At 47.9% G+C, this 16,386-nt stretch overlaps 1 protein-coding gene across 1 annotated transcript in view; it reads right to left on the bottom strand.

Annotated features, from left to right (window-relative positions):
- Positions 1-648: 648 nt before the first annotated feature.
- gria1a (glutamate receptor, ionotropic, AMPA 1a) overlaps positions 649-16,386 on the bottom strand; it is a gene marked incomplete at both ends in the record, with an annotated part of 70,544 nt that continues 54,806 nt past the window's right edge. The window contains 6 exons of the mRNA XM_084469143.1: positions 649-767; positions 813-873; positions 3,859-3,993; positions 7,292-7,406; positions 12,336-12,583; positions 14,162-14,360. Of these exons, the coding sequence (XP_084325269.1) occupies positions 649-767; positions 813-873; positions 3,859-3,993; positions 7,292-7,406; positions 12,336-12,583; positions 14,162-14,360 (877 nt within the window). The remainder of the gene's footprint in view (positions 768-812; positions 874-3,858; positions 3,994-7,291; positions 7,407-12,335; positions 12,584-14,161; positions 14,361-16,386) is intronic.

Genomic DNA, 16,386 nt, shown 5'->3' on the forward strand with positions numbered 1-16,386 from the left:
CACACACACACACAATGCACGTGTGCCTCCCGACAGAAGCGACGTAGGAACCACAAGGTCGGGGATGGAGCTGCGGGGGGGGAGACAGAGCGACGGCGACATCTCCACGGAAACGCCGCGCTGCAGACGAGAGCTTGAAAATGAGTCACCGCTCCCCAGCCACCGCTCCTCCCTTTTCTTCTTGAAACACAGAGAACACGATAAAAAATGTCCAAAGCGCATTCCGGTGATGACTTCTTTATTGCAAATCATTTATCATCTTCTGTCCGCCCATTCCCCCCCCCCCACCCCTGCCACCTCAATATTTCAGTTCAAACTTCTTCTCCATGTAGAAAAAAGAAAGGAAAAAATCGAAAGAAACAAATTAAAGCCAGTGTGAGTCTGGTGGGTTCATAGTTTTAAGTGAGCGGTTCGAGAGCACATTTTGGCAGTAAGGTCTTGTATTTAGTTGAGGGAGGGGGGGAGGAGGGAGAGGGGGGGAGGGGGGGGGGTCTCAGGCTGGCAGCCCAGATGATGATTTGTGCTGGAGTTAAACACAAGGGTAGCCAATCCTGCCAGCCAGGTGTTTTGTTGAGTCCCAGAGTCCTTTGCTCCTCTCGGTCCGACCCGGCCAATGACTTGCCCCCGTTTTGGTGTCACGTGACGCGATCACATGCCCGAGGCGCCCAGCCCCAGGCTGGCGGTGTGGCTCATACAGGGCAGCGTCTGCACCGTCTTGGGGAAGTCGTGGGCTAGGAGGCGGCCGTTCTCCCCTCCTCCTCCTCCTCCTCCTCCTCCAACACCTCCTCCTCCTCCTCCTCCACCACCCCCGCCATTCCCGTTCCCGCTCATCCTGGTCAGCGTGGAACAGTGCATGGCGTCGTTGATGGACTGCTGTCAGGAAACGCCAACACAGACAAACACACAGACAAGCACACAAACACACGTCATCTAGAGCGGTACACCCCACAAAGCACCAGGACCCCAGGGGCCCTCACCCCCCTGACGGGCCCCTGGGTCTCCTGGGGACACTACAGGGGCCCTCATCCCCCTGATGGGCCCCTGGGGTCCTGGGGACACTACAGGGGCCCTCACCCCCCTGACGGGCCCCTGGGTCTCCTGGGGACACTACAGGGGCCCTCACCCCCCTGACGGGCCCCTGGGGACACTACAGGTTCCTGGGTCTACTGTTCCTCTCTGGGCTCGGCCCCTGGTCTGCCGTCCCCCCCTCCTCCTCCTCCTGGGTTCCAACACCAATATCGGCGGCTGTCTTCACGCTCATTTGTATCCAAATAAGTGACACTTAAAAAAAAAGCCATTGAGTCCAAAAAGCGGCTTCAGATAAAAAGCACCAACGGAATGACTTTATGCTAATCCTACAGCCGGGCTGCAGCGCTCCAGACAGAGAGCCAGAGCAGCCGGCCTCCTGTCCTCCTGTGATCTTCACAGGTGGAGGAGCGTGTCACCGGAGGACGCACGCCGCCGCACGCAGCACGCAGCAGACGCGTGGGCGGAGAGGGGGGGGGGGTGCCGGGGGCGTTGCCGCTCCACTTTATTCCAATAAAAGCCAGTAGACCTTGATATCGGAGCTAATGATGTGTGGTGCGCGTGTGCACGTGTGTGGTGTGTGCATGTTGTTTGCACCACCACCACCACCACCACCACCATGAACCTCCTATTGATGATCTAATTTGGCCAATGCAATCTGGAGCGAGCTGTGAGTTGTGAGGGGATGGTTCAGTAACAAGAGGCCTCTAATTGGATCTGCTTTGTTGTGCCTTGCTTGGCAAACAGCATAAAAGGCACCGCTGGACAAATGGGCTGCCGGCCAATCTGATGAGCATACTGATCAGGTGTCTCCTCGCCGGCTAATTAAAACACAAGTCATCCGTGATCAGGCTGATTCCCGCCGTTGGCCTTGTACACTCGCCCACGGGCAAGCGTGGATGTTTTTCAGGGCCGTACGACCAAGAAGGGAAGAGTCAAACTCAATGATCTCACGTAGGGATGCACCGATTCCACTTTTTCTCAGACCAAGTACAAGTACAAGTACTTACATTTAGGTATTTGCCGATACCAGTGAACCCAGTGTTTCAATGGGAATTCGAACACTTGGGCATGCCATGGGCATGTTATCCCCATGGTTACGACCCACGGCAACTTTGAGTCGTCGTGTATGAGTGTTATGAGCGATGTTTTATATGACACGCGCCACACACCGTAGTGATGTACTAAAGGTGTCCAGGAATCCCGGGACGTTTCTGAGAAGCTCAACCTTCTCTCACAGTCAACCGCTACCCAGACAGAGCTCCAAACGTCCACACAAACCGCGCCTCCATTGCTGTGTTTTGCTCTAAATTGGGGACTTATTTCAGTAACAGTGTTAAAATGACATAGATTACTATGTTGACAAAATACCACGTTTACAAAAAACGTTTTGGGTTCACATTGGCCTTCAACGTTATGTCACGTTGCATAAAGTGGTATCGGGTGGTTGTAGAGAAGTTTTATGAGTACATGAGCACAGTATCTGGCCCGAGTCTGAGTACTGGAATCAGTGCATCCCTAATCCGACGTGACCAGATCACTAACGGAGAATGCACTCATGTGTCATCTGCTGCTGCTGGAAAAAACACAACCAGAAGCTCCAGCAGTTCAAAAGATGTTAACAAAGAATGCATTGGTAATGGGTTAGGCTGAGCCCGGTGTAATCACAAACAGACTGGGACGCACAGCAACGGCCCTATATGGCGTACTCTAACTCTAGTTGGCTGGAGTGAAGGATGAGACACATGGTGGGGCCCGGGGTTCCCAGGGCGGGGCCCCGGGGCCTGCCGGGGGGGTTGACATAGATAGGATGTACACTGATAGGATGCTCATTGTTCACCACAATGAACCCTGCGTCACACCACAGGTCAGCCAAGGGTTAGGAGGAGGGGAAGCAGTTGAAAAGAAGAAGGGGAATTTGGCGCAGGCTTTGATTCAAATTGCCCATTTGTATCGCATCGTGTAACTTTTGTCTTGAGGAAATCTGCGATATAGATAATTAATAATTTATCGGATTGATGTGTGTGCAATATTGCTCTGTTACTTCAACTAATGCATACAATCGAATTATCTATCGGTAACCTAATTAGGTATAGTGATGAAATATAAGAATCACATCATTAGATGGATTAGAAACAAGACAGCTTAATACTATCGCACCTAGATCATTTAATTCTAGCGTAGGTGTACAAAAAAGAAATCCTCCTCAAAGAAAAAAAAAAAAAAAAGCTAATGGCTAAGCTAACGAAGCTAGGCTAGGCTAAGCTAAGCTAATATCTCCTGAGACTCCTCTGATACTGCACCATCACATGCCGTTACGAGAACACGTGCACCTGTGTCTGCCCTGCTACCGTGTAGGAAAAGGAACGAGGACAATTTGGAATCAAAGGACATCACCGAAAAGGAAAAGATGAGAAGTGAATCAGTGAGACGGCGCCTGAGGCGGGAAGCTGCAGCGGGTATACATGAAGGGGGCGGGGTTTAACAAGGGAAGCGTTTTAGCACTGCGGGGGTGGGGGGGGGGGCAGTGAGGGGTGCGAGGGAGAAGGCGTATGCATGTCATCGGCATCATCATTTAGCATCATCATATTCATCATCATTATCATCATCATCATCATCATCATCATCATCACGGCGCCGTCAACAGCGTGTCCCTACCCCGGTGTGTCTGCGCTGTGCTCTGGCGCCCCCCGTTTTTTAAATCTTAACCGTGTTGTTGGCGTACAGGCCGTAGCTCTGCAGCTCTGTGTAGGGGGCACTAGCGCCACTGTCTAAGGAGGCGCAGTGAAAGGCCTGTGCGGCCGAGGCTGCAGCGGCTCGCGCGGTGGACACCTTCATTCTCCGCGACTCGGTTCTGGACTTGTAGCAGAATTCGACCAGGGCCACCAGCATGGCCAGGCCCAGACCCCCGATCAGGATGTAGAAGACACCCGCCACGTTGCTGAGGCTCAGAGCGCTGGTCTTGTCCTGTGGTGGTGGTGGAGGTGGTGGTGGTGGTGGTGGTGGGGGTGGGGGTGAGGGGGAGTGGGAGTGGGAGAGGGGGGGGGGGGGAGAGAACACGTGGTTAGAAGACGGAGTGGGAGGGAGAGGCGGTGACACGCATTGGCTGACAAACAGGTACACAGGACGTGGAGTCTTTCACAGGGACAGGTCTAGCACACGCAGGCGGACAGGCACACGCGTTCTGCATGGAGTCTTCTAGCTACGGATGCGCACACACACACAGGGTTTGCTCGGTAACGAGGAAAGTGCAGTCACACACGTTGAACACGCACTCGACGAGACATGACGCACTTGACGGCACGGAATAGACGACACAAATATGAACATACTTGAAAAAAATACAGAGAATGCCTTGTTCAATTTATTTTCGTTTATTTGGTTTGTGTGAGGTTCTGTCTGAACATCACCGTATCAGATGCGTCTACGTCTCCATGTGTCTTGGGGTAATTGATAAGTTATTATCTGGGTTATCTCCAGGTGGGGATGGTGGACCTGAGCAGGTCTCTGGTCACTTATGCTCCTTTTCCACCAACAGCACCAGCTCAACTCACCTCGACTCGGCCGACTTTGCTTGCGTTTCGATCACCAAAACAAGGTACCTGGTACCTGGTACTTTTTTAGTCTCACCTCCGTCGAGGTTCCAAGAGAGCTGAACTGATACTTTTGTGTGACGTTAACAGGCTGCTGGCTACTGATTGACCAGAGAGTGACGCCACCGGACGAATAATGATGAGCGCAACGTCAGAGTCTGTCACCCGGCGTCTTTAAATGCTACACTCAGCGTTCAGTCAACTATAGTGATTGATTAGTGAACATGGCAGGATCAGCACGCAAGAACACGCCGTGGGCCGTGACGGAGGTGGAGACGCTCCTGTGCGTAGCCCTGTCTGTTTATGTGTCGCATGTTTCGCGCATGCGTGCTACGACGACCCGCCCACGTTGAAGAGGTACTTTCTAGATGGAAACACAACATGCCTGGAACCAAACCAAGTCGTGGCGAGTTGAGCTGGTACTGTCAGTGGAAAAGGGGCATTAAGGTGATTAAAACCATCATTTAGCCCGAACAAGTAAATTTAACCTGCAGTCATTACCATATTAAAGTGGTTTTATTTACTTGACTAAACAGGTATGTACTTCATTACATTCATTACCATCTGGGGAAATGGTGTTTTCAAAAGTTAGCCTATAATAGTACTAATTAGCTTATAGCCAGATTCTTAAGTAAGACAGAGTAAGGTAAACTTCAATAGCCCATGTATTTTCTTTTGTTGAATAATTGTAAACAGCTGCCAGTGGGCTCATTATGAAAATATATTTGTCCTTAACAAATTCCCAAATGCTAACATTTCCTAAATGTGATTAGCACTGCGTAAATAAAACATTAAGACAAATTACTTTTAATCATTTAGTCTGTCACAACGTATTCCAGGGGGCAGATTAAAACATCCCCTTATGTGAATACTGTAGCCATGCAATTAAAAGCCTTCAATTTATAAACAAATAAAGCACAGGACAATTCATCAAAAGTAACGCCCTGCTAGTCGACAGAGACAAACATCACTTCATGCAACACAGTTGGTGTGATTCAGGACCTACGGGCCGGGTGTACATGGTATGCACGTGAACATGCACACTCCATAATCACTAGGGGCAACAGGGAAGGGCCAAAGGTCAAAGGGTGGTATTCCTCATCTCAAAGGTTACGATATTCTCATCTGACATTGCCTGCTTTCTGCACTCGTTGGGGACATTATCGTGCTGTAGTTCCAGTGTTGCAGTGTATGTAGTGAGCGATGTATTCTACAAGCTCAAGGGTAGAAGAACACTTCATCTAGGGCCGTTACGCAGCACTCTCAAGGCCATCCATCTACAGATAGGCTTTACACCACAGGCTCTGTCGCCGTGTGCGTGTGTGTGTGTGTGTGTGTGTGTGTGTGTGTGTGTGCGCGTCTGAGTGTGCGTCGACGCGTCTGCATCTTAACTATGACCCCCAGTGAACAATTTCTATTCGATCTCAAAGTCAAACTCGCTGCATCTTAAGCGTACAGGAGGACGCCGAGACCTTGGGCTGCAAACGCACAACGGTCTCCATGGCAGCACAAGGCTGCTGGCGTACGCCAGAGGCCTTCCTGTTTGAGGCGCCTGAGAGAGCGCTGTGGTAGGGGAGGGGGGGGGGGGGGAGGGGAGGGGAGGGCCACAGGGGGGGCGGTGGGAGGCTAGTCTGGGGTGAGGCTGAGGCTAAACTGGGGGTCTGAGGGTGTGGGGTGGGGGTTCGGGGCTGTGTGGGGTCTGAGGGGGGTTCGGGGCTGTGTGGGGTCTGAGGGGGGTTCGGGGCTGTGTGGGAGGGTGAGGGGGGGTGGGGGGTGAGGGGCTGTGTGGGGGGGTGGGGGGTTGTTTCAGGGCTGTGTGGGGGGGTGAGGGGGGGGGTGGGGGGGGGGTTGCTGTAAAGCGACTGTCTGAGTTGAAGACTGACCTTTCTTACGGAGTCCTTGCTGCCACACTCCCCTTTATCGTACCACCATTTGTTTTTCAGTTTGTCTAAGACGGCTTGCTCACTGAGTTTCAACACCGCTAGGTTAACTGGAATTCTTCCAACCGTAAGGGAAATAACATAAATAACATGTTTATAGGCGATGTTATGTTATGTTATTCATTTAAGAAGCACAGAGCAGCAAATACACATACATACACACACACATACATACACACAAACAAACACACACACACACACACACACACACACGTGTTAATACTTGTGGTAAAAAGCACACACACACGCACCCACATCGCACAACACACAAGATAGCAGTGACATCATCAACATCATCAAGTCAAAGTGATAGGCGTTAATACTCCATCTATCTCGGTGTTCTTTCTCCCTAGGTCAATAGATGTGTATTACTATATCACTCCGGGTAACCGGCACACTCAACGTGGACGTCACAAACGCCGGTCAATATGGTCAACCCCCGAGGTGCCGCAGTTCAGTTTGAAAACTACCGTTGCTCAATTTTTAAAGCAGGGTATTCTGCGGCCCACACTTGTGATAACAATTTGGTTTGTAGGCCAAAGAAATGGGTCTCCTCCTCCTGCTCCGTCTCCGTCTCCAGGAGCGCCCAGCGGCTCCCCACAGGGAGCCACGGGCGGAGGCCCTCGGGGGGGTGGGTGGTGTGGGGGGGGGGGTTTGGGCTGAGCGCTGAGTGGTTGGTCTGCCGGTTACCCTGAACCCCCGGAGGCGGTGGGTTACCAAACTGGCTCTGACCTTGGAGTCCCCGCCCCCGCTGCCGCACTCTCCCTTGTCGTACCACCACTTGTTTTTCAATTTGTCCAACAGGCCCTGCTCGTTCAGTTTTAACACTGCCAGGTTTACTGGGTTTCTTGGAAATGATCATACAACGATTAGACCATTAGGACACATTCTGTATATATGTATGTATGTATATATACGGGTGGGATACGGTGTGACTGGTCGTATATGCGGTGGTGGTGATTGTGGGAGTGATTGACACTCCTGCGCGCGTGGCTGCTGGTGGAGCAGCAGGAGTGGAGGTTAAATGCATGTTATGTTCATGGAGGTTAGTCGTATGTACATATCGGCGCTCGCCTGCAATGGCAGGTGGCCGCGATAGAGTCAGGTTTTACCAAGCAGGGGGCCCTGGGAGGAGGTGGAGCACGCCAACAGAAGACACCTCGCGCGTGGCGCTCTCGTCTGCAAATGGTAATCTCCTCTCCGCAGTACCTCGGGCCTATCTGTCGCCAAGGCAACCAGCCCTCTCTCTCTCTCTCTCTATCTTAATATATATTCAACCCCTCGTTTAGAGTACATTGAGCACGGTGATGATTACAACCACACGCCCATCTCCACTGATCCGTGGAGAGTGGAGAGAGAGACGGACCCATGGGGAAGACTGGGGGGTGTTTGTTGGGGGACGGGGGGACGGGGGGATTGTTTAAATGGTCACGCCCGGCTTCACCCGGTTGCCGACGTTGTTTTGTTTAACGTGTTGTCTTGTGAGTGGCGACGGTGTTGCCAGACTGCAGAGAGTAAGCACCAGAGATATCAAACGCTGCGTGCGAGGTACCTGCATCAGGGCGTGCCCGTTCTCCCACGCACTGTTTCTGTCGAGTATGTGCGTACAAAACGTGTGTGTGTGTGTGTGTGTGTTTTCTATAGCTGAGAGGCTGTGAAGGAAAGGTCTCTGGATCCTGCTGACAGACAGACAAAATAATACGTTTGGGATGATAATTTTTTCCTAGCAGGAAAATAGGAAAAATTGCAATACAGTCAGCCGACGCTGCTGTGAAAAGATTTTTCAAGGATATCTTATTATTTTTGATCCAATTCATCAGTGCTGCAGCGATGATTTGATGTGCCTTGCAGATATTCTTATTCTCTTATTCTTATTCTGCCTGCCTTTCATCAGAGGCTTAGAGAGACTCTTCATCCACAACCCAGAATTGACAACACAGCTGTAGAGAAACACCGAGGAAAGAGCTGGGACCAGCTGGTAAAACCTCTGAATTATTTCTAGGCCCCGTCAAATCAGACGGGAAGAAAGAAGTCACTGCATGCTGTTGTACACGATAGAGACACCTGCTGGTCTGTTTGGTTAGTGTGGTGTGTGTCGTCAGGAACACTGTGTTAGTATGAAATGGTGTCCACAGGTAGGCAGAAGGGCATGAGTTGGTTGTTAGGATGAGGTGTGGCGTGGACGCATTGAACAGGTGCAGGGGACATGTGAGGCATGTCACTGTTAATGGCACAAAATGAAAAATCTATTGTTAGTACATCCTGTGAGTTCCTTGCAAGTGTTTCCTTTGAAGTAAAAGTAAAGTGTGTTAATACCTAGACTGGAGTTGCAAGAAAAACATCACCACTATCGTTGTGCTTCAATGTTCAACTGAAGCACAACAAAGATGGATGCATGCAGCCCAAGAGGCCAACTAAAACAATAAGGTATGGATTTCACATGTTGTGGAAACCAATCCTTTCACGTTCACAGTGTCACTCATGTCTTGGCAACAACAGAAGTCAATTCAACACTTCTTAGGCTTTGATTCCCACCCTGTCAATACAATAGGTCCCATTGTACAGCCTCATTATCTATTAATGACATCCGTCTTGGGTTGACACAGCCAGACGCGTGTGAGGCTGGTGTGGTGGCATGTGAATACCTCATGTCACTCACAGCACCCAGCATCCACACTCTGAGAGAATCGAGCGAAGGAGAGAGAGGTGCTGGCGGAGAGGCCATCGACAGATTCATTAAAACGCTTGTCTGATCACCAGTCCAGCAGCGACTGTGGCGACTGTGAGTAGGAAATGTAATTTGTGTGGGATTCAAATGGGCCTCCTTTGAGCCCTTGGGGGGGTGGGGGGGGGGGGCGGGTGGCGGTTGGGGTTGTGGGGTTGGGTCGGAAGCCAATTCATATCCAGTCGCTAAACTCGACCTCTGGCCGTCTACCAAGGAGGACCTCTGGACGGAGAGACCCCAGCCTCCACCATATGGCCCTGCTCATTAAAAGCAAACGAGGCTTGTTAGGGGAGAGATTAAACGCTTCAGATGTTCCCCCCAGCACCCTCTCAGGTGTCGGGGCGAGGAGGAGACGAGAGTGCGCATGAGGTGGATGTGAGGTGTCGATGGAAATGGAATGATACTGTTGTTGCAGTGATTCTGCATTCATCAATGGGAGGAATATGGTTAGTAGCATTTTAGTTAGTAGAATAATCATTTCAAACATTAGTTATTACATTGCATGCCACAAAGGAAATAATAACACAGAAACATTTATGACATTTAAAATCCACACGACGTGAGTGCTGGCACAAGTGGAAAAGTGGGCTTGAAAAAGGGAGTGTTTCTCTCTGATTCAAGAGGCTTTTAGTTTGGAACGGGAAGGATTTTTGCAAGTATAATGTTGTTTTGAGCAGCCGTACAGGGAGTTCATCGCATTGCATTTTTATACTCAGGTGTCTATGGATGTAATAAAGTGTGTTAGGCTATGGATGAACACAGGCCTTACAGGCAGGCACGTCGGTGCTGGCTCAACGGTGCACAGGTCTGTTTACTGTGTGAGAGGGTGCTCCGCTCTCAGCCCTTGGGTAAATCAAGCTGCAGGCGGCCATAGAGCGCCGTAGAGAGGGCTTACAGAGTGGAATAAGTGGGCAAGCCAGGGAACACCAGAGTGACTGGAGGAGAGGACAGCTCAACGACACCCCATTGGCCACTTGCGCTAGAGCACACACACGCATGCACACACAAATAAATGCACACACACATAGATTGATGAAAGTGGGTGGCAATGGCAAGTTAACTTTGTGAGAGGCGGTGTACACAGTGGTGAGAGTGAGAAACAGACTGAGATGCAGAGGTTAAAGGTAGGATGTTTCAAGTATCACAAGGAAAGCAGACAGTTACTATTCAATGTAAAACGTGTACTAAATAAGGCAACAATACTAAAGCTTAACAAATGATGGAAATGCAAAGTGCATTGACGAAAAGGGAATTAATTCAATTGGACGTAAATAAGATTGAAAATGAATGTTGATGAATGACAACGCAGGTGAAATGCTCATGCAAAAGAAAGCATTTCAAAAAAGCAGCACTGAAAGTGTTGAGAGAAACTGAGCCACCGTCCCGGGATGAGTTACCCAGCACCACCGACAATAACAACGGGATTACAGAGGCATGACACGCGCGTGGAAGCACGGCTCATTTGAATTCAAATGCACCTCTGAATAATATCTACTAACTAACAAACTCATTGCCACCAGCTTAAATAAATGGAATTAACATAATGGTGGCATAACCGTTTGCACACACACACAAGCGCACACGCGCACATACGCACACACATGCATGCACGCACATACACACACACAAGCATGCACGCATGCACATACGCACACACATGCACGCACGCACATACGCACACATAAACACGCAGACACACACACACACACACACACACACACACACGCAAACACACACACACACACTAGGGCTTTGACTTTTGCCCAAAAATAATATACAAAGTTTGTTTGTTTATTAATATTAATATTCAAATATATTAGAATATGTATTATTATAAAACGGGTGGTTTAAATCAAGCTGATTGGTTCCTAACTGTTGCATAATGGGCATATACATAACTGCTATGACATCCAATCAGTTTGGAGAGTTCCGTATCACACCGCACCTAACTTTAACTGTTAATTTATTTATAAAAGCAATAGCATAGTTCACTGAAGCCTAAAAATATGTTGATTGAGAGGGTGGAAATGTTATAAAGCATTATGCACACGGTGAGTGAACTCGATAGTAGGCTAAATTGTCGGTGAAGGGTTCGAATGACCTTTTCATCTTTAAGGGGGTCTCTCTATCTCATAAAAAAAGTTGGCACACCGCACACATAGCCCTACCATGCGCAAAAGCGCCGGTATTTGTAACCTCTTCTTTAAGTTCTACCTTAACATTTCGCGTGTTTCCCGAAACATTCTTTGCTATGAATCTCTTTCGTACGTCGTTCGTTGGTAAGGTTGGTCTGAAGAGCTTGTAGAACCTTCTTAGCTCTACCGTAGTAATGGTTCAGCTCCTGCAGTCTCCGCCATTGTACAGTAACCTTTAGAAATCCCTTTTGCACATGTTCATTCCAAGTTGGCATCCATAGCCAATTGAGGCCAAATGAAACGGCATGTTTGAATTAAGGATATTGTCTCGGCTGTTCTTTATTTTGGGCCGTGGGTACAGCAGGCAAGGTCAGCTCGACTTGCTTCCAATAATTTCAAAAACTCGCAACTTCAAAAAATGATTTGATTTATTTTACAATTCAAAAATGAACAAAACTGTCTTCTAAATTAAGGAAATGATAGTGGGAAACGAATACATTTTTATAAGCAACGAGTGAACTTAATAAGCAATCTAAATACTTTTTGCAACCACCGCCTCTTTCCCTTGAAATTTAGTTTTCACCTTAAATATGCGACAGATGGAAGGCAACCTGGTCTCACAGGAATCTGTGAAATGAGTCGGTCTACGTCCCGTTTACAAAAAATAATGCCCATAAAAGGTTTGAATATTAAGGGCTGCCTCGGAGTCAAAGCCCTAACGCACACGCACACACACACACACACACACACACACACGCACACACGCACACACACACACACGCACACACGCACACACACACACACACACACACGTGGTGCTAGCACATCCCGAGAGGTAGCCCAGAGTCCCAGACACGACGGAGGCGTGGTGCGCATCCGGCCGGGCTGCAGGGGCGACACGGCCGTGTGTTGTTACCTGAGGTGGGAGCCCTTAGGGGTGGCGATGCCGTAGCCCTTAGAGTCCAGGTTCCCTCCCACCTTCATGGTGTCGCAGGGCTTCCTCTGCTCGATGTACTCGTTCATGGTGGACTCCAGCAGGTAGGCGTACTTGCCCTTGGACTTGCGGACGCGCACCACGCCCTCGTCCGTCGTCTTTACAAACACGGACGGGTCGGCCGACTTCATGTAGGACCACATCTTCTCGAACACGGCGATCTTGGACCTCTGGGGGGTGGGACAGGGATGGAGAGTGGGGAGGGGGAGACGGACACGGGCGGACAGGCACACACGTCATCTAGCTTCCTCTTCAGGGGTGGATGATGAGGGGCGAATCGGGGGTGTGGGGAAAGGGTTTGTGTCGGAGGGGAGAGGGAGGTGGGCGGTGGGGAGAGGATGAACTGAGGAATGTGACGTCTACAACGCTCGCACACACGTGCGCTGGATGATGCCTGCCGTGTTTGTACATCAATGTGTGTCCGTGTGTGTGTGTGTGTGTGTGAATGAGTGTCTAACCATTGTGCAATTGATTGTCTAAAACCAATCCCTGCTCAGGTTTCTATGGAAACGAGAACAAGAGACAGAGATGGAAAGACAGAGATGGAAAGAAAGAGAGAGAGGATGAGGAGGAGGAGGAAAGGGGCAGAAAGAAGCCAAGACAGGAGGACCAAGAGAACAGAGACGAACACACATGAGACGCTGAGACAGAGGAACATAAAGAGGGACCGGAGAGAGACAAAGTGACAGAGATAGGGAACTAGGGACACTGTGTGTGTGTGTGTATGTTAGGGGTGTAAATATTAATCGATTTGTATCGATTAATCGATTATACAGCCGACGATTCGATGCATCGATTCGTCCGCAAGAGTATGGATTATTTAAAAAAAAAAAAAAAAATATATATATATATATATATATATATATATATATATACTAGGGGTGTAACAAAAACCGATTTGAATCGGAAAATCGATTTTGATTTAAAAGATGCAAATCTGAATCGAACTGAATCGAATCGTTCCATTTTAAAAATGTATCGTTCCTGAATCGTATCGTACCCCATGTATCGAGATACGCATCGAATCGTCTTTTATTGGAGAGATGCACACCCCGAACAAATATACTTCTTCTCTAGTCTTTGATAAATCTTTTTGAAGGAAATGCCACATTTATAAGTTAATTCATTTTGTGAAATGATTGTCTACTTTCAACAAGAAATCCATTGCATCATACCCTCTCGAATTGAGCCGTGCCACATCGAATCGAATCGAAATCCTTCTGAATCGAACTGAATCAAATCGTTCCATTTAAAAAATTTATCGTTCCTGAATTGTATGGTACCCCATGTATCGAGATACGCATCAAATCGTCTTTTATTGGAGAGATGCACACCCCTAATATATATATATATATATATATATATATTATTTTATTTTATTATTATTATTTTTTTTTTTATACAGTGAATAGGCTAATTGCCGTACTAGACCTGCTCAGTAAGCACTAAAGTGTGTATAGAATACTGTTTCTGTATTCTCAATAAAATGTAAATGATAAAAAATTTTAAATTTTTAAAAAAAAAAAAAGATTTATTTTATAGATATTATATTAATAAAAATATATATAATAAAAAAATATTGAGTATTCGAATTGAATCGTATCGTGGGGAATTCTGAAAAAAACGATATTGTATGGAATCGTCATGAAGGCTCTGATTTACACCCCCAGTGTGTGTGTGTGTGTGTGTGTGTGTGTTAAAGGGTGTCCATGTGTGCTCGGCCTCGATCTCCATCCAACTTCTCCCACCCTGAAGAACTCCTTGGTGGAGCCGGCATCCAGCGTGCCGTAGGCGATCTCCGTCTGCTTGGCCAGGTCCTCGGCGCTCTCGATGGGGGACACCATCCTCTCCACCGTGAGGAAGGCCGCCAGGTTGGCCGTGTAGGAGGAGATGATGATGAGGGTGAAGAACCACCACACGCCCCCCACGATGCGCCCAGACAGGGACCTGAGGAGGGAGCAGCACAAGAGGAACCATGGTGACGTGCATGTTTGTGCATGCTTCTTCAATTTATGGCGCTGAGCAGAGAGCTCATGGTGAATGCGAGTCAGTCATCATCAGTGGGTGTTTTCCAGACTATTTTAGTAAACGTGGTCCCGGGGTGACACAGAAGAACACAGGGCGGCCCCCCAGACAACCAGCCTTTGCAGAATGGGGCAAAGAGTTTTAATGTTGGAATATTGTTTATTTTATGAAGCATACTGAATGCTTCACAAATTGTTCTTGATTTATTCATCTGATTTGTGCGTGTGGGCCACCAAAGAACCTCTGTTGAAAAGACCTCATGAGTCTGGCTCATGAGTCATAACTACTGTATATGTTATTGAAATAAAATCTCCTTATTAAAACAAATACAATGCAACATAATGTGAATATAACACAGACTGGACTGGACTGGGCCAAAGACAAAAAATACAAAACAAACAAAACAAACATGGCAATCAATTTCTCCCCTTTGGCTGAATTCGTCAGTCATGTTGACCTGAATTGCATCACATTGCTCCCTCCACTGTGTTCTGGTGAGCCAGGTCTGGAGGGCTTAGTCCAATGTGCTGGGACCAGATAAGCACCTACTCACGAGGAGCCACTAGGCCTCCTGCCTGCCAAACTAATCTCACTTTGAGAAAAGTAGCCAATATGATTAATTAAAACATGCACATTAATTGATGTGGATTAATAGGGAGTGGGATCGCTTCGTCACGGCTGTAATTGCACTTAGAAAAAAACTTGAAACAAATGGCTGATTTGAAAGCTAAAGGAATAATTCCTAATTCCGACCACAACTGTTCTTTTCTTCTCCACCTCAAGAGGAGTCGGCTTGAACGCAAAGAAGAATGTTCTTAATGTCTTTCCCTCGCCTTGGAAGTGGAGAGGCCCAGACAAACGGAGAGGGTGAATGGCATTGCGTTTCAAAAAAGAGAAAGAAAAAATAAATCCTAAAACAGCTGGGCCCTGGCGGCTCACCTTTATGGCGAGATTCAAAGTTTAAACGGGAACAAGACAGTGGGATTAAATGTGAAACTGGGCCGTGAATACCATCATTGTCTGAGATGCTTTTAAGAATTAGGGCGTAATGTGTAATGAAAGAGGAAGGCCAGGCCTGGTACAGAGAAACATTGGGGGAATCAGAAAGAGTACGGTCTTGTTAAACCGAGCTGAAGGAAGAAATAGACGTCACATTCTCCTTTGTTGTGGATGCCGAGAGTTAGACAAAAAGGCATGATCAAGATAATGGCTTGTTAAGTCATTCAGCAGATGCTTCACGCCCAAACCACTTAGAGCGGATTGAAAGAAAATTACTTTAGTACAATCATAAGTGGAGGTACTAAACATAGTCAGTATCACATTGAAATAACCTTTCAACGCACGTGATTATCACACACACCTGTCTGTGTGTGTTAGTGCTGCTAGTGAAGCACCAGAACAGCTAGTTTAACTAGCTATCTAGATGGAACTCTAGGCAGCCATAAAATGACTGACGTTTGTGGTTGATGAAGCAATTTTGTGACCAACACATATATATATATATATACATAATAATAATTAGGATTATAACACATTATAAAAAAGACAGCATACTCAAGTGTGAGACTGGAAGTGAAAGGGCGAATCAGTGTTGGGATACTGACGGAAGGTGTGGTACACAGGAGTCTTTGTTGGTATTAATATCCCTTGCGCAGAACACCAAAGAAAGAGAGAAAGGATTTCATATATTCTAGACTGAAGGCGAGAGACACAGGGAGAAAGAAGCGTGCAGTTGCCGGAAAAGCAAACATTCCTCCACTGCTGGCAGACAACAATTGTCTAAGCAATTTTCTCTGTCTCGCTCTCTAACTAAGTGCCTTCCCATTCCTTTACTCAGCCTGTCTCTATCTTTCTCCCACTCTCGTACTCAGTCTCTCCGTCTCTCACTAAGAGCCTCTCCCTCACTCAGACTCTTTCAGTCTATCTTGCTTTTTGTTTGGAGGCTGAG

Source organism: Micromesistius poutassou, assembly GCF_964030765.1.
Source record: "Micromesistius poutassou genome assembly, chromosome: 6".
Classification (NCBI taxonomy): Eukaryota; Metazoa; Chordata; class Actinopteri; order Gadiformes; family Gadidae; genus Micromesistius; species Micromesistius poutassou.